A 27,800-nucleotide genomic window follows, 5' to 3' on the forward strand; every position below is an offset into this window, starting at 1 on the left:
GCCGTGTGCGACCAAATTGAACATGTTTATCACATACTCATGGAATGTGTGGGGGTCGAACCGGAAAGGCAGACCTTTATTACTGTTAACGATATTAATCTACTTGATATAGGTATGGTTAATGTAATATTAAGTCATCCACTATCGTCAGAAGCAAAAATTCTATATTATATTTATAACTTAGCGTGTAAGCGGAGGTAGTGTTAAGATGGTTCTATGAGGGTTTCATCTTCAACACTTGAACATACCCTCTTAAATATTAAAGAAAAGAAAAAAAGATTACTCCAAAGTTGTAATCAGATCTCGATGAAATTTAAATGTGACGACATGATAAACATCGGCTTTCGATTAATATAAAAATCATTAAAATGAGTACACCCAGTAAAAAGTTATGCGGAATTTCGAGAGTTTCCCTCGATTTCTCTAGGATCCCATCATCAGATCCTGGTTTCCTTATCATGGTACCAAAGTAGGGATATCTCCTTTCCAACAAAAAAATAATTATCAAAATCGGTTCATAAACGACGGAGTTATCCCCGAACATACATTAAAAAAAAATATAATTATATACGGTCGAATTGAATAACCTCCTCCTTTTTTGAATTCGTTAAAAAAAGCAGTAAAATATTAACAAGTCGCTTTTAAATATTAACGTTTTTATGTGGAACAATAAAAACTAGGCGATTACTGAATTAAATACAGTATCAATGTATCATCACAAATCTATACAAATATATAAAATTGTAGTGTCTGCTCGTTAAATTAAAGTAACTGCTTTTTAATAAATGCATATGGATGAATACATAATTGATATACCATTTTTAAAATAACATTTTTTACAACTTTGCCTATCTGTCAGTCTGTTTGTTCCGACTAATCTCTGAAACGGCTGGAGCGATTGTCACAGCACTTTCGCTGGCAGATAGCTGATGAAGTAAGGAGTAACTTAGGCTACTTTTATTTTTGAAATTTATTTATTTTATAACTGCGAACTGAATAATAACTTTTTTGTTAAATTCCACGCGGGCGACGTCGCGGGCACAGCTAGTTCATAATATTTTTTTTATTTAACTAACAAACTTAAATATCATAAGGAATCTATAAATATAAAAACTTTTAATAAAGAAAGTTATTGATTAATTAAAGATAAAGCGAAATCTATAATAAGTGTCTAAATACATATTATTTAGATTTTAGAACAAACAAAGTCGTTACCTCGTTGCAACAAAACCATCGTTATTACAAATGGGTCAGTGGTTACAGAAAATTCGAGCAGTTACATAGAAATTCCCAATCACCGAAAAGAATATTTTGTTAAAAATGACACGTATTTTAATAATTCAAATAACTAAAATTATTTTGTACTATGATATCAAAATTATGAAAGACGGTGAATTAAATTAGTATTTATTCATCTTATAGTTATGATTTTAACTAAATTGACAATAAGTTATAATTAATATATACTGTTAATGCATACTCGTACCTACTTATGGTCTAAGATCCGAATTACGTCGATCTTCACCGAGCTGATAATATTAATTATTATAATTTTATTATAATAAAACATTCTTTATAATAAATTTAGTATCATATCATCTATATAATAATAAGTGAAGCAAAAACTTTGTACCCATTTTTACGAAAATTGCGCGGACAGATGAATGTGAAATTTTGTACACTTGTAGTTTATATAGAGAAGGAGTGCAGAATGCCAATATTTTTTTTTAAATAAGGCATACAAATATATTAAATCAATAAAAAAAAACACTACACACTACCATGTATTTGACATAACACGCATATCGTTCTTTGGTTGATTGTCAAAATTACAGTTTTTCAAATTAAAAATTGAAAAAAACGTTTTTTATTTTCATTGTTTTTTGGTTTTCTTTAATTTTAATTATTAATTTTGGTCAAATTTCGACCTCTGGGCGAACACTAGTAAATATTAACTAGCTTCTGCGCGCGACTTCGTCCGCGTGGAACAGAAGTGCGCGCAATACTTGATCATTATTTTGCTGCGATGTTATTTCAAAACTGCGATATCTCCTGAGATACTCATTGCAATCGAATTATGTAAAAGGCTATTTTGTTTTAAATTAAATACTTGTAATGAATAATGTATTTATTTAGATAAGGATTAATATAATGTTTATAAAAACATCTTCGCAAATAATGTATTATTTTAGAACGAGCTTGGTTAACATAAAAAAGATTATAGTGAGCCAACCTTAAAAGATAGATATAGATGCTGTCGCGGACTTTTTTTAGAACTTTTAAAGAGGATCAATTCTGTCATACATGATTTTTGCGAAAGTTTAACTGTTTTCACAGCGCACGCAGCGGAAGCTCTCAAAAGGAAAAAAACCGCCGATTTTGAAACATTCTTCATTGGTGCTCCGCTCTTTTGGTCTTAGCGTGATGATATATAGCCTATAACCTTCCTCGATAAATGGGCTATCTAACACTAAAAGAAATTTTCAAATCGGACCAGTAGTTTCTGAGATTAGCGCGTTCAAACAAACAAACAAACAATCAAACAAACAAACAAACAAATTCTTCAGCTTTATAATATTAGTATAGATACGCTAAGATTAAGATGTTTGCCTACCTTTTTAGAAAAAACCTCACCAATTGCTCCACATAAATTATATATCATTTTATAGATAATTGCTTGATTTACCGGCATCAACAACTAAAAAATTTTATATTGCTTTTGTTTTTGTAAAAATAATTAATTATTAAAATTATATATATGACGGCTTTAATTTTGAAACAACGTCAACATGATTGACGGTCGGTAAATTTAAGGTAAGAAAACAACCTCGAATGAAAAAGCAATAAGTAGTGACAGCAAAAACACCTTTATATATTAATACATAGATGCGTTTGTAGGACACGTGTCATTTTTTATTATATCTACTCTATTTCTTCTATTTTTATGACCGAAAGACAGAAATTTTCAAAGTGTGCAACCAGACACCCTGGTGCGCCATAGGCAGTGAAGGGAAGCCGTTAGAGCCGTGAGGGACTTTAAGAATTTAAGGTTACAAAATAATAAGTAAAAATCGCGGATACTGATAGATATAAGTAGAAAAAATATTTTAGTTTATGTTCTGATGGTGCTTACATAGTAGTTATAGTAATTGAGAAAACAAATAAAATACTAGACAGCGAAAATACTGCCTAAAGTTTTATATAAGCTTATGGGGAGTAAGGCTATCTATCACATTGTGGCAGAACAGCTTTTGTATAGAAATTAATAAATTTCGACATTTGAATTAGGTATGTATAAAAAAATCCACAAGAGAGGTTCTTCTTTCCAGAATAATAAAACAAAGTCATAAGAATAAGATTTTTTGCAGAAACTAGTAATTTTCAAAACAATACCATACTACCATTCGCACATGCGCATACATACCAAAATACCATTCGCGGCTCCTTAAATTCACAGGAAAAAGAAAAAAACGAAAATGACAACTAAGTTTATTTCAAAATTCATAAATATGTGGCCGAAATACAATTCAATGTACGAAAACTCACAAAACTTTCTGAGGACAACGGCATAAAAAGAAGTTTCATGTGTTTCGAGTTTTTGAGGTCGGTGTCGCAAGCGAAAATTCTACTTTGATTTAAAACGTTGCAAAAATCACCATTTGTCACCAATACTTTATTATCGTGTTCGTATAACATGAAGATGAATTTTTAGTTAGGTACGGATATAACTAGGAGCATATACCGTCACAAGGTCAATAAAGTAAAAAATAAATAATAGTGTCAAACTTTATATTATCATATCTTAAAATATGAATAGTTTTATTTCGTATTTTTAAATGGGTCCACGTGATTTAATATATAAAAAAAACTTCTGTATTAAAAACCTATGTATATTTTCGTAATGACTTATTACGGTTACGGTAATTACTAGGTGCCCAAAAGATCCACAAGTGAGCTCAACACTTTGGAAACCTCTGACATACTACAGAATGAATAATGTACGAAGGTGACATGGATTGACCGACAAGACAAGGCAGCAACTGTATTAGTTCTTTTTAAACACTTGTATATAGTGTTGCCCAAATTCAGTCTTGGTCTTGCAGTCTTGGTCTTGTTCTTGCGTTTTTGCAAGACCAAGACCAAGAACAAGACCGCGTATTTTTAGCAAGACCAAGACCAAGACTGACCGTGCAAGACTTGAGCAAGAACAAGACATAGCCTGCAAGACTCTTGCGTCTTGCAGCTAGGACTTAGCGCTATTTCACTGAGTAGTTAGGTGTAACAGTTCGGTGTATAGGTAGGTACGCTTAGGAATTCTATGAGACGCAAAAAACTGTATCAAAGAATATGAAAAACTGGACCTATGCACATTACGACTAATACCATAAACATAGCGAATAAAAAAATATCTATTAAAATCAAACTGAGTGCATGCATAGTTATGTTTTAACCATCGGCACTTTGATAATGCGGCATCAAAGGTTTTGTACTTACTTCTCAAAGAAATTTGCCGCTTTTCGGAAGTACATGGTTATGATACACGCGCCGGCGGCTTCTTTTGAAATCTATAACAATCGTTGCCGCCACGCCGAAATCATAACATTTGACACTATTTGATTGCCGCCATAGGGCGTAGGTATACTCATGCAAAATAATTTCGAATTTTAAGAGTACCTACAGGTGTTCCAAAGAATAAATAAGTTTCAGAGTGCTTAGAATGAAAATGAATACATTATACTGATCACGCAAGTAGTATTATGATTAGGATAAAATGGTAAGGATAGGTAGTAGATGTCATATTAATTCATTCTAGTAAGTATATATTATAATGTTGATTACTTATATGGTTTTAAACTAATTACTTAGGTACTATTATTGTACATTTAGTCATTATATTTCTTAAGTTTTTACAAGAAAAAATAGCAAAAAGTGTTCAAATATCACCCGTTTAATAAATATTGTAGCCACTTTTAAATATACTTGAAACGTGTAAAAAAATTCTACAAAACTAATAAAATAATATAAAAAGCGTAGGTACTTACCTACTAATAAAATAAAAAGCCTGCGATAAGAGTTTTGTATTACTTACCAGCCCGAATATCTCTGAGAGAGATGATGAGAGTATTTACTAGCTGTGCCCGCAACTTCGTCCACGAGGAATAGTAACTTTGGAGGTATAGTGACGTTCAGGACTTATTTATTTATTTTAAAACTTCTGTCATCAAACATACAAACGAACTCTTCAGCTTTATAATATTAGTATAGATGTACGCCAAAACATTCACTTATATGTAAAGAATAGTGATTGGCACTAATTCTTTACATATATTTTATTCACGCGTCGCGTCTGCACAAGTAGGTAATATTTAGTGTGTGTTTGTACGCCGCACGCGGCATTGTTTGGATTGCGGCGGCATCCTTTTCATAGAGCCGGCACGTGGCGAGGCGGCGCGGTAGAAAGCAAGGAAACGTACTATAAATAAAGGAATTATTTTAATTCCAGTCATTTCCAATTGAGCTGTGCTTCGAGTCTAACTTAGTAATTGTTTTTACTAATTCTCGTTGTTTTCTAAAAACGTATCACGTGTACAATTTAATATGAGTGACGAAGATTCAAATTATTCTAGTCCGAGTAACGAGAGTTTGAGTCACAGATCTAAAAGACCCAAAAGCAAATTTGAGGAGTTTTTCGAAATAATTCATGCATCCCAAACTGCCTTCTGTAAATTGTGCCAACATAAAAAGATTGAAATAAAAATGAAAAACAGAAACACTTCAGGCTTAAGGAAACATCTAATATCTTTCCACAAAAAGGAATCAGAAATATTTCTTCCTGTTAAACCAAAATTAAGTGGAGATATCACAAGCTTTTTAGTAACCGCTGGAAGAAGTGGACAGGTAAGAATATTTTTTTAACAGTTAAAAGAATTTTAACTCTGCGTAGCTATTCATGCGATACTTTCAAAAACGCCATTAACTTACGTAAGTATTTTTGAGTTAGTGGTGTTTTCATCTAGGGGTGCGACATATTAAGTATGTAATTATCGTCTTAAATATTTTTTATAAACACCCATATTTTCATTTAATCGGCCAGTAACAACTAAGTACTTTATTTTGGTAAATTACAGTACAGTGCAACCTTAATATAACAAATATCAATTTAACGATTTTCTCGATTTAACAACAACAAACCTCCTCCTCTTATACGCTCAAACCTAGTATGTTTTAAATAATAACACAAGATTTATTGTTTTGTTTCAGTCGGAAAACAGCAGTGACAACATCACGACAGCTACAGTTGATTGGGTGGTGAAAAAATATCTTTCCTTCTCATTTTTCGATGACGAAGCTACACAAGTATATTTTCGATGTATTTGCCCTAATATGGTGTTTCCTAAAAGGTCTACACTTAGAAGGAAAGTCAAAGAGCGATTTGAAGAGCTCCAATTGAATCTCAAGGAACGACTTCAACAATTATCATCTAAAATGTCTTTTACCATTGATGGGTGGACGTCAATTGCTGGTAGGAGTTACTACGGGGTTACTATTCATTATATAGACAACAAATGGAAGTATCAATCTGTAGTTCTTGATTTTATACCATCACGCGGTCGACATACTGGGGAAGATATTGCAACGATTTTCCATGAATGTTTATTGGAATATGGCATAATTGATAAAATACAAGGTATCACGGTCGACAACGCAACTGCAAATACCAAATTTATGTATGAACTGGGCAAACAGCTGCCGCCACACTTTGATTCAGACACTCAACATTTCCGGTGCTTTGCTCACATTTTAAACCTTGGTGTACAAGATTTATTAAAGACCTTAGCATTACACTGTGAGTCTGACACTAACGCGCAAGATCAGCAGTACGAAGACTATGTAGACGAAACTGAGGATGAGGAAGATGAAGAATCTGCACCAAATATTGCTGACTCGCGTACATCTGTAACAAAGTTACGCAGTATTTCCAGTAAAATAAAAAGAAGTGAGATAGTGAAGAAGAAGTTTCAGTCTGCTTGTGAAGCAGCTGGCGTGCCATCAAATCTAAATGCCATTCTTGACTGTCCAACGAGATGGAATTCCACACATGATATGATTGGATTTGGTTTAAAAGTGAGAGCGGGCATTGACATATTGTGCAGTTCTGTCACCGAATTAAATGATTTTCAAATCATAGCTAATGAATGGCAGGTACTCGAAAAATTACATAAATTTCTAATAAACTTTAAACTTTTAAGTACAAAACTTGGTGGAGACAAATATGTTACATTACCGCTAGTCATTGTATCATTCAATCTCTTGCTAGATAAAATTGAATCCATGGTAAAACAGTTAGATGAGAAACCTAATCGATCTGAAGTAGATGAAAGGCTCATTCTAGCTTTCCAAGCAGCTCGAGACAAAATGCTTAAACATTACAAGAAGAGCAACTGGATTTATTGTACTTCTTTAATTTTAGACCCAAGGCATAAGGCTCAGACTTTTGACCTGACAATGTGGGGGAAGCAACTTAAAACAGAAAGTCTGCGCAAGTTCAATGAACTTTATGAAGAATATAAAAGTCTACACTCACTGAACAAATCTCTGGAATTACCAGAAAAAGAAAATAAAGTATGTGATGAAGATGAAGACGTAATAGACTTTGATAAACTCTATGAATGTCCCTCGACGTCATCTGGATCTTGTCTTCAAGGCTTAGTGATAGACGAGTTGGAGGAGTACCTGAGAAAACCAAGAACTGCTAGCTCGGAAGACATTTTAGATTGGTGGAGGACGCATGAGACAGAGTATCCGATTTTATCGAAAATGGCCCGTGATTTTCTCTCAATACCTGCAACTTCAGTACCTGCTGAGAGGTTATTTTCTAAAGCATCATTAGTAATTAGAAAACATAGAAATAGGTTAAGTGATGAGTCAGCCAGATGGTTACTTTGTATTAATTCTTGGTCAAAAAAATTGATATAAAGTATCATAACCTAATGATAAAGCTGTTGATTTGTGTTGTATTTTATTTTTTATTCAAATAAATGATAAATCGTAAAACTCTTTTATTAAATTTCTTATAAGTTGAGGGTTCAATCTCTTTCTAGACAGATAAGTATTGTTCTTTAAAATACAGTCAAGTTATTGTAATTAATTTGTTTTTTTACATGTTTTAGCAAATGTAAGCTTATAAATCATAAATGTTTATTAAGAAACAGTTACTTCCATGGAAAACGACATATAGGTCAGTTGATTTTTCGAATTTCTTATCAAATCTTCAGTTATTTATTAATCTGCTTGATCTTTACTATGGCTATGTTAATTCAAGCTCACAATGTTCCAATTCTAATACGTTTTTCTAAGATTTAAAGTAAACTTTAATAAATAGTAATAGACTAATAGGTAATTGCAAGACTTGCAAGACTCTTGCTGCAAGACCAAGACCAAGACCAAGACTGGGAGCGCAAGACCAAGACCAAGACCAAGACCAGGTGAATTGGCGCAAGACCAAGACCAAGACTGGCTAAGTCTCGTCTTGTTCTTGCATTTGGGCAACACTACTTGTATATACAAAAATTTGTAACGTTGTGGAAGAAGTATCGTTGACTAATAAAAACATAATATAAAATGTGCTGTAGAGCCTAACTTCTTCACGTTGGCATATCTGGGAAAAGTATTTTAGTATAATAATTATGTTAATTCGAATAATAGCAAACAGAACTGAAGGTTCTATATAAATTAGTCTTGAAACTGTTGTTTCGCCTGTTAACCAGAAGTTTATTACGTCTAATCTATTAACCGAGTTTTGGCAAATAACTAATTTAAAGAGTTTCACTTGAATTAATAAAGGATTTCTCAATATTTTTGACCAATTATACCGAGAAATTTATACAAATACGATAAGAATTCGTTTTTAGATCGAAGTCATGGATTCATACAAAAAGTAAAATGTATGTAATGTCTACATGCTTTTTAATCAAGTTATCGCACCGAGCAATTTAATTAGTAAACTAATACGGCTGTTTGCACGACACGCAGAAAATAGTAAAAGTAATGAATTCTATATCCTAGAATCAAATAATGTAACACAAATTTCATGTGTGTGAGTTTAAAACTTAGTGGTAGTTAAATAGGTAGTTACAATTTATACTAATAAGGAACTTTGCAAAACTTTGTACCCCTTTTTACGTAAATTGCGTGGACGGAGAAGTATGAAATATCGCACGCTTATAGTTTACTAGCGACCCGCCCTGGCTTCGCATGGATGCAAGCTGACACTAAATATAAAATATAAAATAAATATATGCAATGTAAGCGCAAAAAAATGTGTTTATTTACGATATCACATTAGAAACCTCTAAAGCTATTCTTGTTCCTCTACTATATTATGCAGGTATATATAAACCTTTCTCTGGAATCACTCTATTTACTAAAGATAACCGCATCAAAACACGTTGCCTAGTTTTAAAGATCTGATCATACAGACAGCAGGAAGCGATTTTGTTTTATACTATATAATGATATAGAGAAGGAGTGCAGAATGCTAATATATATTTTTTTAATGATACATTTAAATACATTAAACCAATAAAAAACATTACACACACTAACATGTATTTGTGTGTTTATGTATTTATTTAGGTACGAGTAAATATAACTTAAACTTAAATATAACACACACACGCATATATACTCGTTTATTTATTATTATCGAAGTATATATAGTCTTTGACAACCGAACCTCAATCATGTTCAAACATATAATTTAAATTAATTATGATCGAATATCGATCACTGGACGACTACTAGTGTTTTTAATTTTAACGGTTGGATTTTTTATTAGCATTTTTTGACGATTTTTTTAAATTTCACACTATCATGTCATTTTTAATACGAAAATCGTATTGACAGCCTCAATAGCTTTTTGAAAATGTGTGTCTTTTGAAAGTCGATCGCTGTGTTCAGCAATTTTAGGGATTTCTGTTAGAACCATATCGAAAGAAAATGTAAATGTCCCACTTCAATCTTTTCCCACATCGTATAAACCCCCTTTATCCCTAAAAGATAAAATTTAGAGCTCAGTCCGCCACGCTGTTCAATTGCGAGATGGTCAATATTTTTCTGGCAAGATTAACGATTCCTATCAGGTTTTCATGGTAACAACCCGAGCAGATAGCTTTTAAGGTCGAGGTCGCCGTAATACAGTGGAAAGAATTATAAGGATAAGGACGTATAACTAACACTTTTTTGTTCTAGGTAGGACAAATAACCTACCTAGAACAAAAACAAATAATTGTGGAAATACAATCTGTTTCTTATGCGGTCAGCATACTTCCTTTTAATATTGTATAACTTACAACTTCAAAAAAACATTCAGTTATTAGCATTTTTAAACACCTTAGCAAAAAAGTCTACAAAGTAATAGTATATAAAATATATGCCGACACTTGCGCTGTCGTAAGCAATTAGCAAGGAATTTATAAACAACAGTTGCACCGATCACGCCACCTAGCACATCGTTCGATACTCATCTACCCTCACTCATTCTATTACTCGAGTTATTCTGACGTGTATAAAACAATCGGTGCAACCGCGGCTCAGTGTTGCCAGATGGGGCGATTTGTCGCGAATTGGGCGATTTTTTTCATAGATACGCTCCTTTTTTTAAGTTTGGGCGACAAGTCGCAAATTAGGCTCTTTTTAATCCTCAGCGTTGGCAACAAGTTAAAAGTACAAAAACCGTTACAAAAAAAAATTTTTTTTTTAATGTCCCAATAAGCTTCCTTTAATTTCGAAATTGAGTCAATATATTTTATCTGTATCTTTTATTTTATCTTTTGTATCTTGGGACATCATGTAAGTTAATAATATTTTAAATAAATAATTTTTAATTTCTAGTCTGTAATGATAGACTGTCATAAAAAAACTGACAGACAGATCCTAGTGTATTTTCAAACTTTCATTGGGCGATTGCTAAGAATATTTTGCGACTTTCGATCATAGATGGGGTGACTTGAATCAAAACTTTCTGGCAAGCCTGCCGCGGCTAAGGCAGTCTTGGCTCTGGCTTGGCACGATACACTTGTTGTATCCTGCTAGTAGCTTAACCTAGACTCTTTCAATAATTAATTTGTGCAAACGAATTAATTGTTACATAACGATCTATAATTTGGCTAGACAGGGCGGACAACTCAAGCAGTGAAGGTGAGCGTTGATGTGAATCTCAAAGGGGATCTCCTTAAAACTACTCCTAGGTTGCAACTATTAGGAACTGCTCTGAGTTTTTCCCTGTGCCATACGATGGACCCGGCACCCACACGGTGTATCCATCGAATGCTAAGAAGGTACCTACTTTCCTTGCCCCGTAAACTAATGACTATCCCGCGTTCCGTGCCGCATACCTTTCTGCTAAGTGATTCCTATGTTATAAGAAATTGATGATATCATAAATTGTGTTCACTTGTGCCAACATTGACCACTGAAGCCCACAGTAGACCGAGTACTCAGAGACGATGAGCGAGAGAGATCTACCTCACTCCGACATATCTATCTAATAAAATGTTAAACGTTTGAAAAACAAAAAGTTTAATTTACGTTACTCCGGTCATTATTTTAAGTGACTTTATTTTCTGTTGGCGCATTGTCATCACTTTTTTTATTTAAATACTTGTCCGTATTTATTATTACGTTTTAATTATTTTCGTTCGGTTGACGCGTTGGCGCAACGGTCATAGCACTGGTTTGTAGCTGTAGCGCTGGCAGTTGCGGGTTCGATCTCCCAACATGACAAACATTCGTATTAGCCATACAGGTGTTTGCCGTGGTCTGGGTGTTTGTGCAGTCCTTGTGGGTCTCTCCACCGTGTCTCGAAGAGCACGCTAAGCCGTCGGTCCCGGTTGTTATCATGTACTCCTGATAGCGATCGTTACTCCTAGAAGAGAATATATCCGCCAACCCGCATTGGAGCAGCGTAGTGGAATAAGCTATGATCCTTCTCCAACATGGGGAAAGAAGCCTGTGTCCCGCAGTGAGATATCCCGACCCAAAACTTAAAGAATATTTTGAGCCTAACCAGCCTTATTTCCTTCATAATGTACTTGCCGCTAAATTTAAAGCATTATTTTGGCCCTTAAAGTCCTAAAAATAGGACATGGAGGTCAAAACTATGATTTTAGGATTTTACTTTCAGCCTACAGAACCTACCATCGCTTTCGTCAATGAGGTTTATTTTCACGATAGAAATGTAGGCTCTGGAGACTAAATAATGGTTTTAAAACAATAAATTCAGTCTCCAGACCTATCTAACACCAGCCTACCTTGATTCCACTCGCTCTGTTGAAAGTATATTCAATTATTATTAGTTCATACAACGAAACACAGCTGTCGTTGTTTTTGATAGAGCGCGCTATGTCGATTTCCTTAAGTCGAATATTGTATTCGGTGGTTCGATACAAATACGTAGGTAGAGGAAACTTACAGACAGTACAAAGACGTCCTATGCACGTCTTAACCGACCCAGACGATAGGATCACTGCGCTTAACGCCATATACACCACCACACACACGACACACACACACCGCCCCCGCCGGCGAGGGCGAGGCCCCCGCGTTCCGACGGCTCGCACGCACCTAGGCGCGTAGCGGACCGTCCGTAAACCGTCTCAGCGCAGCACCTCCTCCACTTCGACGACGTTCTAAGCCGAGGTGCGATCTCGCTAGGAGCCACCCTTAGGACGGGCGTTTTAACCGAGCCCCCAGAGGGTTCCCCTTCTCCCTTGTGGCCGGTGTCTCTAGTAACCGGGCCCTGTCACTGTGAGGCTGTAAAGGCCGATAGGGCAACAGCACTCAACAATTCGAAAAAAAGGGTAGTTCGGTACTCGGTAACTTGTTTATCAGTCATTAAAAACTATTTCCTCACATGAAATAAAATAAAAAATAAATATTGGTTGTTTTATTAGATGCCAGGGAGCTGAACATTCCCAGGATGAACTAGCGTTGTTGTTATATGTACTACAGTATTGTACACGCTCCCTTAGCCAGTTCACCTATTTCACAACAACCAAGAGGATTCATTTTCACGTTAGAAATGTAGACTCTGGAAGCTGAATTTATTATTTTGAAAAAAAAAAAGATATTTCAGCTACCTTGCCGTAATATAGGTTATTGAGGCGCAAAATATCCTTTTAATTTTGTCTCGGGATTACAGGATAAGCGAGCGAGCGAAAGAGTCATAAGTAGTCGTACGTTTAGTACTGTATTATTCATTACTTTGGCTACAATAAAACGTAGACCAAAATATATTTTCAATTCGCATAATAAAATCAAATCATGAGATGGTAAATCAATCATTGAAGATTTGTAGTTCAATTTTTGTCAAAACATGGGTGAATCTATACATATAATAAAATGGTAGGAAAGTCAAAACTGTAAATTGAATATTTTTTAAAAGAATACTTGGGGTGTGATCTACAATCGATACCGAAGCCAAAAATATGGTTTTTAGAATTTTTGTCTGTTTGTCTGTATGTATGTACGGGATAAACTCAAAAAGTACTGCATGGATTTACTTTAAATTTAGCACGAATATTATTAAGAAGTCGGGTCAACATATAGGCTACATATTATCACGCTTTCACCTACGAGGAACGAGCAGTGAACCTTTATTTCTTCAACGCATTCTGTAACAACGCGTAATCTAACGACGCATATTTGAATGTTGTTGTTATTATGTTAATTACCATGCTATATAAGCTAGCTTCACACTATAAAAATCACGCGATATAAGTAACTAAGCCGATAAACATAATGAAATGAATAATATAATATAAGCTAGCTTCACACTATAAATAAAGACATTCTGTAGTATATTTAGTATCAGCATTGCACCCGTGCGAAGCCAGGGCGGGTCGCTAGTATTATAATAATATAATTAATTACACATTTTGAGGGTAAAAAATACCTAGAATTGTAAACATACAGTTTAAAAGAACGAAAACCTTAAAATATCTACTACAATATATTATTTAAACTTCAAAGAAAAGTGTACCAGTACCTACTAATTACCGACAATCTTAAAATGTTTGTATTTTTAATAAATTAATTAAATTTCGTTAACGCTTCAGCCTGTAACATCCCACTGCTTAGCATAGGCCTCTTTTAATGTAACAATCGCTATCAGGTATTTATGATAACAACCGGGACCGGGGAGACCCACAAGGACAGACATGGATGTCAACCGGAAAGAAATATTTATAAATACAAAAACCCGTCCCGAGTGGGGATCGGACCCGCAAACCGCCGATGTGTAATTGGCGCTACACCAGAGCTGTTGTTTTTTCACTCTGAATTAATTAAATCAAATTAAACAAAGATAACTACCGTCAAAGTGCTTAACAAACAATACACAGTTTTCTTAAATATTAATAATATTGGCTTCCTTTTTACAGTACTTTTATCCGAACAGTGAAACACAAGATAATTGTAAATTATTATAAGCTACATAAAGAAAACTATCCTGATATGTAAACAAAACCACAATTCAATATTATTTAAAAAATCCTGAATCCTCTATAATTAGTATAAAGTCATCTTTTCCTCAAGTTAACATGATATGTTAAAACTTAATGCTTGTGTTATAGGTAACAGCCGACTGGTATAGCTCCATCTTTTTTTCCGATAAACATACATATAAATAATACACACACACACATATATATATAAATATATATATATATATATATATATATATATATATATATATATATATATATATTTATTTATTTATTTATTTATTTATTTATTTATTTATTTATATAGCACCCAGGCTCGGGGTGGGAATCAACCCACAACCTTCGGAGCAGAAAGCAGGGTCACTACAAACTGCGCAATATAGCTATTTAATAGTTTAAATAAAACTCACCTTGAGCATAGTAAGTATCTTCTGCGAGAGCTCGTAGTCAAAATTGGTGTACTTGGAGTCCGTCATATCGTAAATAAAGACGAGCCCCGCTCGTTGCGTCTCTACCGACTGCAGAGCTACGTCTAACTGGTACACCACGCCCTAGACACGGATTTAGACATTAGTTAGAGACTAAAGATCAAAATTAACAGTATTAAAATATACAGTTTTGCGTTTGGGAACGCGTGAGGAACATGGTGTTGAGTTCCTCGTCCTCCATTGAAGAGGGAGAATCCTCCGACCAGACGGGAGTTGTGTCTGGCGGGTACGGGTCTGGGTTGTACTGCCCCAACCGTTGTAGTCGGGTTCTTGTATATATAGTCAATCACTTTGATAACTTTGATAGCGCGATGTAGGATACGTCAGTTTTTCTCTAGTTTTATATGTCGCGAGATAGATGTCGCTACATCAGTATTTAACTAAGGTAGGGCACAGCAGAAAATATCCTACCCAAAATCAGGAGCAGTCCGACTGGGGAAGTACCTCGACCTTACAGAAGATCACAGCTAAATAATACTGTCCTCAAGCAGTATTGTGTTCCTGTGGTGAGTAAGGTGACAAGAGCTCCTGGGGGAAGGATTGAGGGCACAGCAGGAAGTTACCTCGACCTTACAGAAAATCCCAGCTAAATAATGTTTTCAAGCAGTGTTATGTTCCTGTTGGTGAGTAAGGTGACCAGAGCTCTGGGGGGAGAATAGGGTCGACAACGCGCTTGCGATATTTCTGGTGTTGCAGGCGTCTATAAGCTAGGGTTATCGCATACCCTCAGGTGAGCCGTACGATTGTTTGCCGACCTAGTTATATAAAAAAAATATATTTAGGACTGCATATGGGTGAGGAAGATAAGCTGCAAGACATTGATTATGGACCTGAAACTACACACGAAATATTTTTACTACGTGGAATCTTTTTCTGTTACAAACAAAGGAGGTTTATTTTCGCCCGGTACACAAACATTTGACTAATGCCTAGAGTATGGAGAGTTTTAAAAATTGTATTTGGCTCCATACCTACTTTGTGTAATGCAATCACAGCGATTCGGGTTCTCTCCCCACTCCCTTTTATATTTTGCAATGTATTAGCGCGAAAATGGGAAAACAATGAACAATCATATAAAAATGACATTCCAAATTCAATTGTAATATATTGTTCATTTTTAATTGTAACAGTATTTATGGTCATGAATCGATTAATTATTATTACTAACTTATAGGTAATCGAATATTTTAATTAGAAACTATTTTATGCACTAAGGTAAAGTATTAAAATTAGTTGTAAATTTCAATTATATATAAAGTATTAATTGATTGATTAATTGGTTTGATGGCTTTCAGTAGTGTTAAAATCTTAATCTAACTTTAAAGTTATGATTTTGACATTTAGTTGATCCATCAACATCTACATGAGTACCTAAGACGGCAAAATTAAACAGGTTTGATATTTTAACGTGTTAAATAGGTGTTACATACATGTTTAATTTCATACATTAAAAACTGCACCAAGCTCTTATAGATTATCGCTTGAACGATCGAGCTTTTAGTGACAAGCTAGCGTTTTTAACAATTTGATTTCATATTATTTTTTTTTAACTTTCAAAGAATAACACGGCAACATTACACACACCTGTAGAGTGGTTTGATGTGTTGTCTGTGCCGGAAAATGCTTATTCGCTGTGAAAACAGCAATCGCTGCTCCCGTTGCATCACGAGTAGACTGAAAACAAAACAAACAAGTTACAGAAAATCACTCAAATGTATTCTATCTAATTATAATGAAAATGTACCTAAAAGAATAAATAACATTGTAAATATTCTAATTTCTTTGGTATTACTTCTGATAGAAACTACGATCCTTCCAAAATGGTTTTAAAATATCATAAGCCGAGCCCGTACGCAGCGTTAATAACAATAAGAAGTTTTAGGATTTAATGGTAAGTCCCCGTATTGTTAAGGATATAGTGGTCATAAACTATATCCTTCAAATCCTTATAGTTTTTATTCCTACTTCTGCTACACACTACATTATAAAACAAATATGAATGGAAAGAATAACGTACCAATATCGTAAACTTCCCAGTCTCCAGTTCGCTCTTGAGCGGATCCTCAAAGGGCTCAAACTTGATGAGGCCTTCCCGTCTGCGCGTGGCCTCGTGTTGCCTCCACAACGTATGCGCACGCGCTACATCAAACTTACGCGCGAGCAAAAACTTAATCGCAGTCGACCGCGATACGCAAGCCACGCCAGTTTCACTTAGTGCGTCCAGAAAGGCCTTCGTTGCCTGGAAAGTAAATCAATACATTATTATAAATATATTAAGAAATAGTGCTCTTTTGCACTCCAACTCTACTGTAAAATATTAACATATATTTTTTATAGATTTTTGCGCAAAATTTGTTTTTATTTTCTTTTATACATTATGAATACTAGGGACAGCAACTATAAAAAGAGAGACCGATTAGACACCGGTGTAATGCCTGTTTTGATATAACGTTTAATAGTCGGATAGTTAAGCTTTCATAGTAAATCACCTTTTTGCGGTATCGTTTACTGTAAATACTGCGTCGGATCTAACAAGTCACTGTCGCCAATAAATTCTCAATACATTCGCCAATATAAGAAAATAAAATTAAAGATTTTTAAGTACAAAGAAATTCAGTTCTGTGAGTTATAAGAGCAAAAAGTACTTGCAAATAATTGTATAAAAAAATATTACAAAAAAAAATCAAAACATATGCAAATTACCCTTAAAAAGACGAGTAACTTCCGCAGACAAATTTCCTTCATGTTAAAAATAGTATTTTGGTCCATTTATATTAATTTAATAAATGAACAGTTATGGATGACTATATTATTGAATAGAAGTTTATTTTATTGATTGAGTCTTTCACCGTTTAGACACACTTTCACATTTGCAATCAGAACATCGTCGAGGTAAAGAATTAAAAGAATATGCATCTTTTCAACGACAAATGGAAAATTTTATAAGCTACTTTAAACAGACAATAAAGAAAATTAACATTAGTACTCTTATTCGGGAGCTTATAACTCAAAAATCTAATCAAATTTAAAACGATGAAAGGCTAAAAGAAGTGATACTGTTTAGAAGAAAATTATTTGTGTAAATACGCTTGAGAATAAAATTAGTTCGAATATGTTTTATATATTAATTTGCGTTTTAACTAAACTCACACATACTCAATTTTTCACATTATTCTCAATTTAATCACGGCCATAAAAAATATATCGCTAGCCAGTTTCAATATCCATAATTAATATTAGTCAAATCATAACATAAAATCGTTAGAATTGTATTTGCTCGCAAACGAAAAAAAAACCGACTTCAATTACATCGACAAGTAATACAACGTAGATCTACGAAAAAATAGTCAAGTAACTACGCGTTATCAAAGATTACACAAAAAGTAGTTATCAGATCTCGATAAAATTTAAATGTGACCACATGATAAACATCAGCTCTCGATTAAATTAAAATACATATATAAATAAATATATATTACACCCAGACTCGAGATTCGAACCAACCCCCGGAGCAGAAAGCAGGGTCACTACAAACTGCGCCAACGGTCTATTCGAACGAGCAAACACAACATCTTGAACATTGAACTTAGCACCGTAACAATGGTACATGTCACTGTATAAAGTAAAATTTCTAAACTCCTTTTTTTTGAATATCATATCAAAAATTGACCGCTCCAGCGGGATTCGAACCCGCGTCTTCGACATACCGTGTCGACGCTCTAGCCAATTAAGCTATGGAACGATATACCACTAGAGCGAAACTTTTGATATGATGATTTTTACTTTCGGTTTAAGCGAACCGTGGCGCCGTCTATAGTGAGTTCTTTACAGAGACTCGTAACTATTCAAAGTTTCATATTACAATGAAAATCTTTGACAGGAGACGACACCATGCTATTTTTAATATGTACGATTTTTATTTTTGTGTTACCCACAATTAGGAATTCTAAACATTTTTTGAATATCATATCAAAAATTGACCGCTCCAGCGGGATTCGAACCCGCGTCTTCGACATACCGTGTCGACGCTCTAGCCAATTAAGCTATGGAACGATATACCACTAGAGCGAAACTTTTGATATGATGATTTTTACTTTCGGTTTAAGCGAAGCTGGAGCGGTCAATTTTTGATATGATATTCAAAAAATGTTTAGAATTCCTAATTGTGGGTAACACAAAAATAAAAATCGTACATATTCTAAACTCCTTGACAATCAACAAAATAGTATATAATATGCGTGTGTGTCAAATACATTGTAGTGTGCGTAATTTTTTTTATTGATTTAATATATTTTTATGCATAATTTTAAAAAATTATCTGGTGTCATGGGACACCAGGTAGGAACGAAGTTCCTTCGGACAGTACAGAGGCACCACAATTCGAAAAAAAAAGTTGAATTTTAAATATATTTTCTAGTTTTTGATTTTTTTTTAATTTTGTTGATTGGTTTTTAATTAAGTACATAAAAGTATTTAGGAAATTTAGTATTTTAGAAAATAACAAATACCGTAAAATGAAATAAATCAAAGAAAATAATAATAATAATTCAAACTATTAAGTGATATAAAAAACATGTCTTTATTTATTTCGACAGTATAAAAGTACATAATTTAAAAAAGTTTACTAGTAATATTTTAGTTTTACAAACGTCATATTATACAGTCGTGTGACTGATATTACGTCACTTCCGTTATATATTTTTCTTCCGGTTTTATTATCACATTTTTTTCAGTTCGGTCGCCCAGCCATATGACAAGCCTGCCGTAAGGAACTTCGTTCCAAAAATTATCAAAATCGGTACACCCAGTAAAAGTTATTCGGATTTCCGAGAGTTTCCCTCGATTTCTCTGGGATCCCATCATCAGATCCTGGTTTCCTTATCATGGTACTAAACTAGGAATATCTCCTTTCCATCAAAAAGAGAATTATCAAAATCGGTACATCCAGTATAAAGTTATGTGGTATAATATAACGTAGGTCGACGAAAAAAGCGTCAAGTAAAAACGTATTCTTAGATAGGTATAACTCGAAAAGTTGTTGTTAGATCTCAAATAAATTTAAATGGGACCACCACATTTCGATTAAAAATTTTTTTGTCGAAATCGGTCCACCCAGTTCACCAGGTCCAGGTCCAAAAGTTCTGAAGACAGATAAAAAAAAAATACAGTCGAATTGAGAACCTCCTCCATTTTTGGAAGTCGGTTATAAAGTAAATTAAATTTAGATTTATGATATTCCGGAACATCAAGTGTCAAACAATAGTCAGCTTACTAAATGTTTTTAGTTAATCAATCAATCAATGTTTTAAAAAAAAACTGAGAAAGCTTAATCACGGATTTAACTATTACTTGGGATTTGATAGTATATAGCACTACGTTACAACACAATTTTATTCGCTTTAAAATGTAACAAATAATTTAAATTCTTAATTTAAAAATCTATCTATAATAGTAAAATATACATTTGATTTACATAGGTATTTAATTTTTACAATGCTGATAAGTATATCTTTTTAACATTCAATCTCGTTTTATAGGAATTAAATGAAGATTACTAAAAATATAAACTAATATGTTTACGCTCAGAGTTACGGTTAAACGTTTTTACATTCCTTGATACTGTATCGGTAATACTTTCCATTAGAGAATAACAAGCAACGATAGTCCAGTTTTACAATCGAAACCATTTTAAACTAACTGTATGACAAAAAAAAACGTTGAACCCGAGTCATTTTATATACCTTTTTATACATTCACATATAACATCTGATCAATATCTCAGATATTATTCTCATTCCAGTATGCTTCCTACTTTACGTACGGTTATTTTATCTACTTACAAACCGCAAAGATCTCTCTCCAATTGGAACGATTTTGCAAACACTTACCGCATATTGATTAATTTTAAAATTTGGTGGACGGGTATAATATTTTCTAAACCAATTTAAAATAACTTCTGTATTCACTACGATGAACTTAGAACGATTACAAGTGTACTCATTTACACATACAAAAATCTACAAGGTTGTATTTGTTTCCTTAAGAAAATTGGAACGTTTTTATCGCAATATTGTTAAATATTATTAAACTATGCTAATATTTACGTGCACGCTTATAGGGAGGAGCTAATTCTTCCGGGATGTGTATCCTGTGCGGTGACCGTATTAGTATGAGCGGTCGCACACCGCTTAGTTTCATTCGTGTGTACACAAACATTTACGTGTGAGCGTGTCTGGCGAATGTCTAGATATTAAAACGATATCATTTTTTCTAAGATATTTTATATATAATATATTTATAAGTTTTACTTATGAAAAACTTATTATTAATTAATAAACATTCTTTGTGACACTACTATCTTATATTGTATTATAACTTTGTTTATTCTAACGTTACTGTTACTCACTAAACCACTGAAAAACCTATTTCAAATTACATTGTCACACACATGATGACATGGTAAAATATGAGCAATTAAAACAAATACATGACTAACACCATTGTTTCACTATATATAATCTTCATTTTCGATTATATTATGGGTTGTCTGGAAGAAATGGCTAATTAGCCATAAGTTCGCCCATTGTACTTCACTGTCTGTAACTATCATTATGCTTTGTTTGTAATATATTTGTGGTGTACAATAAAGTATAAAATAAAATAAAATAAATATATTTATACAACCATAAAAGAATAATAAAAATATGTACGTAATTAATTTGCACTGGTACCGTAGACTAATAAATGAAAACTGTACGCTTTGAATCTATAAGTAAAAACTGAAAAATCACACTACTATTTACACATAATTATTATGATAATGCGTTTTTCATAAAATCATACACGTAAAAAAAAAGAAACGTGGGCAGACGATCGCGCGCACTTGCCCACAATGTACTACTGTGTACCTAGCTAGTTTAAGTGTATTATCTATGTGTGCACCTACTACTGTCAGGGCGTAAACAAAAACCAACTAGTGAAAGAGAACGGTGACATAAACACAATGTAACTACAGTAACAGTTTTCCCTAACAATGAACTAATATTTATAAATAATACATTATATACTTTATCGAAGTAAAACTTCTTTACGCACGCTTGACTTGGGGCGTAAGCTGGTGAATGCGTGACGGGAGCGTTACGAAAAGTGTGATCGGGTAAGGCGAACGGAGCGAGAGAGGTGCGTGCACATATTTTCTTTCCCCTCTTTCTCTCATAATCAGTTACGTTTCGTATATCTAAGACACAGTGCAAGCCTATTGCTAAAGAAGTTTTACTTCAGTCGTGTGGTTTAAAGCACACTCGTCTTTTTATTGTAATTTGTATGGCCATAATAAGCCATATGATTTTTGTACAAGCTTGATTAGTCAGAACAGGAAGACGAAATAATTTATCATTATTGATTTATGAGATTTGATATTGCGAGTAAGTGCAAATTTCCAAAGCTGTTAATCGTCTATTTTTAACCGAATTCCGAAAACGGAGGAGGTTCTCAATTCGCCAGTTTTTTTTTTTTCTTTAATATAGGTTTATATCTCAGAATTTTTGACTGGGTTTGACCGATTTTAATAAATAATAATTGTGTTTGCTCGCAAACGAAAAAAAACCGACTTCAAAAACATCGACGAGTAATACAACGTAGATCGACGAAAAAATAGTCAAGTGACTACGCGTTATCAAAGATTACTCAAAAAGTAGTTATCAGATCTCGATAAAATTTATATATATACTAGCTGACCTGGCGAACTTCGTATCACCTTATTTTTTCTGAAATATAATAATAACATAATATATCAAAATAAAATATAGCCTATCTTTTAAGTTGGATCAAACTGCACACGGTGTGCAAATTTGACTAAAATTGGTTAAGTAGTTTAGGAGTCCGTTGAGGACAAACATTGTGACACGAGATTTATATATATTAAGATTATATATGTGACCATATGATAAACATCAGCTTTCGTTTAAATTAAAAATTATCAAAATCGGTACACCCGGTAAAAAGTTATCGCGGATTTTCGAGAGTTTCCCTCGATTTCTCTGGGATCCCATCATCAGATCCTGGTTTCCTTATCATGGTACCAAACCATCCAGTTGAAAGTTATGCTGTATAATACAACGTAGGTCGACGAAAAAAGCGTCAAGTAAAACGCATTATTAGATATAACTCGAAAAGTAGTTGTTAGATCTCAAATAAATGTAAATGGGACCAAATGACACACACCACCTTTCGATTAAAAGAAAATTTGTCGAAATCACTCCACCCAGTCAAAACTTCTAAAGTAACATACATAAAAAAATAAAAAATAAAATACAGTCGAATTGAGAACCTCCTCCTTTTTTGGAAGTCGGTTAAAAAATAAATCAAAAGATGGTGCGTGTCATGTAGTCCCATTTAAATTTAATTGAGATCTAACAAGTACTTTTTTAGTTATATCTAATAATGCATATTTACTTGACTATTTTTTCGTCGACCTACGTTGTATTATAACGCGTAACTTTTCACTGGCTGTACCAATTTTGATGAGTCTTGTTTTAATCAAAAGCTCGTTGCTTGTCATGTAGTCTTGTTTAAATTTTATCCCCATCAGATGACTATATGGCGGGATATGGCGGACTTTTAAATATGACGGATTAGTAATTTTTAATATACTCCTATAATATGGGTACCAAATGAAAGGGCTTACTGGGAGTAACACGAAAAATGAAGGGACTTTACTCTAAATCCAATATAGCGGACTTCGAAAAATAGCGGACTAAGCTTTTTATGCTTTCCTACAATATGGGTATAAAAAAAGGACTTGCTGAAAGTAACTCGAAAAATAATGTGACGTTACTCCAAATCTATTTTTTTTAACATACACACACGGTCGTCTGTTCCTATGGTAATCAACTTAATGCTTGTGTTACAGGTAATAGCCGACTGTTATAACTATAAATATATATATATTTTTTTTAATAAATGTACATAGAAATAATACATATACAAATATTACACTCAGACTAAGGCGGGAATCGAACCCGCAACCCGCGGCACAGAAAGCAGGGCCACTACAAACTGCGCCAACGGGCTAGTCGAAATATTGCGGACTTGTAAAGATGGCGGACTCAGTTTATCATTTGCTACATTATGGGTATCAAATGAAACGATTTGCTGAGAATAACAGACTGAAAGAACTTGTCTAGCGATACCTAAAAAAAGTTAAAAATAAAAACAAGCTTTATTTTAAATGTGCTAAAAACAATGAAATGAACTTAACCCATAAAACTTTTACGATCAACATATAACGTCATTACACAATTTATATGATATAAATAAAAGCTTATCGCGGGATTGACCTGAGTAGAAAAAAAAAATTAAATTTTTATAATTTTCAAAACTTAGTAAATACGAATACCTAAAAATTATTTATATTTAAACTAATATAACAGATATGAGGAATTTTAGAAATAGGTGCTATCGTAAGTAAAACTTGAACGTTAACAATAGTACAAATCTAGACTTATGTGGATCACATTTTTATTTTCGGTCGGTCGTACGGATGTATCGGATGTTGACTAGAGGCTGGGTGGCCTTCGATACAGAAACTTATCCTACGAAGGGAAATTGAATGAAATGCTTTTAACGTAAGAGTAAGCTTTTTCTCTTCTCCCTCTGCGCTTATATTGATCATTTGGGTCACTAGACTAAAACCGCCTGTAATGTTCCACTGTTATTCAACACCCTATTCTTCAATTTGGTGGAAAGATTAAAATTTCATTTAGAGAATTTAAACAAGCTTATCGACTTGTAATCGTGTTGTAAAAGAATCCCAATATAATTTTAATATCGGGCATCTTCGTCACGGGCACAGATGGCAATTAAAGATAGTCTAAAAATATTTTATAACGATGACTGGTTTCTAGTAATTTAATCATAAACCCGATAAAACTAGTTTCACCATTACGTCAAATCAAACAAGCATCAATCTATGAAAAGGGAAAGTAATGAGTAGGAGTTAGAGTCCGTGTAGCAGAAAGAGAAATTATAAAACGCAAGATATATGTAATTTTTTTTTTTTTCAAAAATACATTTCTATATCAAAAGTATCTTTTGAACTTCTAATGGGTAGCCAAAAAATGTATTTTATGTGTTAAAAATATTGAAAAATCGCAAAAAATAATTCGCACACAAAATTTCTATGTAAACAAATATAAGATTATTTTTTTTTGTCAATTTTCATGTATCATAAACACATGTTTAAAGGATTTAGTTAGGGCTCATAAGAGCACCCACGCGTTATTGAAACACTGTCGTTCTCCTACGCAACGGGGAGGAGCGGGACTGTGGTGTGTCTGTTGACTCATAATATATGTGTTCGTGTTTTATGTGATTCGCCGAAGCATATCCACTTAACCAGATATAAGGTATGACTGGTATATAGCTACATTTTTTTTTCGATAAACATACTTATAAATAGTACATATATAAATAAATATTTATATTACACCCAGACTTTGGGTGGGAATCGAACCCACAACCCTCGGAGCATAAAGCAGGGTCACTACAAACTGCGTCAACGGGCTAGTCAAATACCTTAACGTTTTAGGTACATTGTGTTTGTGTTAAAGTGTTCCTCACAGCGATATTTTATTACGGATAAGGAAAAGATAATGTTTTATAATATAGATGAGCTGAGTCACTGACATGAAATGAGAGGTACAGAAGGGCAAGTTAAGCACGTACAGATATAAAGAGCCGGAGACTGGTTTGTTGCCGCAAACATGATTCCATTATCACATTGTACCTACATCAACAAGCGTGACAGAACGGTAAAAATTTTATAACAATAGAAACGTGTAAATTGCCAAATATACAGAAACAACTGAAAACAATAAACTTACATTTGACCCAAGCGTTTAAAATTGAATGTTGTCATTAAACTGCTTACGAGTACAGCTACATACTCGTACTTCTGTAACATCAAAAGCTTGATCCACTTAGATAAATCGCCAATTATGCAAAAAAAAAGGCAAAGGGAAGAAACTACTGAAAGAAAAGAGCCAGGCAATTCTATAATACTCAACAAGGAGACGAATTTCCTACGATTTACTTGTTGTAATAGAATGAAAATTAATTTATGCGTTATGAGACGATATAAATATGTTGCTAAGAAAATATATGAAATGACATCAAAAAGATTTAAGTCGATGGACGTAATAGATGTTGTGAGGAGAGAACTCAATAAACCAACTCGATTGAATGACGTCCTTTTATCGTCGGTCACACTTAAATCGACCGATTTATTGCGAGTAGTTTCCGTTCCCACGTAATAACACATTTCGACTTATTTCTGCAATTTATTATTAAATTTGATTCATAAATAGAATTAAACGAAGTTTCTAAAACAACAAATCTACAAACGTGTACCAAACATGTCGGTGTACCCACGCGCGGCTAAATATAAGCCACAGGTAAACAAAGCTACATCGCATTCACCGTAGTCGAATCGACGTAGACATTTCAACCCTCAAATCATTATTATTTTGCAATAAGTTATCACTAAGACAATCAATTTTTGATAGTTACAAATCGGAAGGAAGTTGGAAATAGAAAAATTTCATGATATCGCTTTTTCCTACAAACTTCTTTATGGCAACTTCCTTCTTTAATAACTTCCATATACCGTTCAACAGTTATTAAGCCTATATCAGATATAAAGCGAGACGGATGTCGCGACCGGTCGTCGACCGTTCAATCGATTGCCCATTCTATTTCCGAAATGATTATTAAATTTGACGGAAACTAATTTGAACACTAGCTGACCTGCAGATGTTGTCATATCTTCAGAACCGTCAAACGCGTGAAGTTTAAATATCTGATATTTTCTAAAATTCTCCAGTTTTCTTAAATGTTTATGTTTTATGAACTTTTTACAATGTAACTAACTAGTTTAGTTTAGTATTTAGTTAACCTTTTATGAGAAAACTTTTAAAATATTGACTAGAATTGGTCCAGCCATTCTCAAGTTTAGCGCTAAGCAACACATGTAATTCATATTTATTTACATAGATTGACTATATAAATTGACTTTTATTAATATATATATAAAAATGAATATAGAATAGGTAGCAGTTTGCTATACAACAAAATTTCATCGGAATAAAATATCATGTATAAGACCTAGCCGAACCTGACATTCGTACAAAAACAAAAGAAATAAGAAAAGAAATTAGTAAACTTTACACTTTCACAATTAAACACAGCACATCTGCATATACTCGTAATTAGAGTTTAAGACTTCGGCTGGTCTCGATTTCGACTTTTTAGCTCGATACATTCGAGGCATGGAGACATGAACATGAATTCCAAAATTCAAACGATAGACGATGTATATTTGAGACTAAAAAATTTATTTTTAGCAAATAGAAGGTACGTTAGGCCCAACCCTCCGCTGGGCATTCAATAATAGAAGCGATCAGGGCTGTTTTGCAAGAGTGGGTTGAATGTCAAAGGTTACCCTTCCGGCTGGTACAGGTGCTTTGGGAGGTACCTCTGGAAAATCGTTAGGTGGGAGACGACACCACAATGTTATCAGAATGGTGCTCTTGAAGATACCTCTCAGTGGTTTCTTTAGGAATGTCGAGCATGTGAAAATCCACGGCAATGATTGCTGTTGTCGGTTCCGATTTCTCGCTGGCGCTTTTAGCTAAATCTATGGTCGAAAGCGAGAAATCGTAGCAAAAATGCTCGCCTATACTATTATGCGACAGAAATAGGAGGCAGAAAGACTGAGAGTTTCCGATGTGTCTGGGGCGCCAATTCGCCG

General features: G+C 33.7%; 1 protein-coding gene across 1 annotated transcript in view; it reads right to left on the reverse strand.

Annotated features, from left to right (window-relative positions):
* The window catches only part of LOC123658896 (tyrosine-protein phosphatase non-receptor type 9), a 95,380-nt gene extending 77,643 nt beyond the window's left edge, over window positions 1-17,737 (reverse strand). The window contains exons 1-4 of the mRNA XM_045594186.1: window positions 17,696-17,737; window positions 17,010-17,231; window positions 16,577-16,666; window positions 14,915-15,055 (exon numbers count right to left, since the gene is read on the reverse strand). Coding sequence (XP_045450142.1) covers window positions 14,915-15,055; window positions 16,577-16,666; window positions 17,010-17,231; window positions 17,696-17,737 — 495 coding nt within the window. The remainder of the gene's footprint in view (window positions 1-14,914; window positions 15,056-16,576; window positions 16,667-17,009; window positions 17,232-17,695) is intronic.
* Window positions 17,738-27,800: the final 10,063 nt, after the last annotated feature.

Source organism: Melitaea cinxia, chromosome 13 (assembly GCF_905220565.1).
Source record: "Melitaea cinxia chromosome 13, ilMelCinx1.1, whole genome shotgun sequence".
NCBI lineage: Eukaryota > Metazoa > Arthropoda > Insecta > Lepidoptera > Nymphalidae > Melitaea > Melitaea cinxia.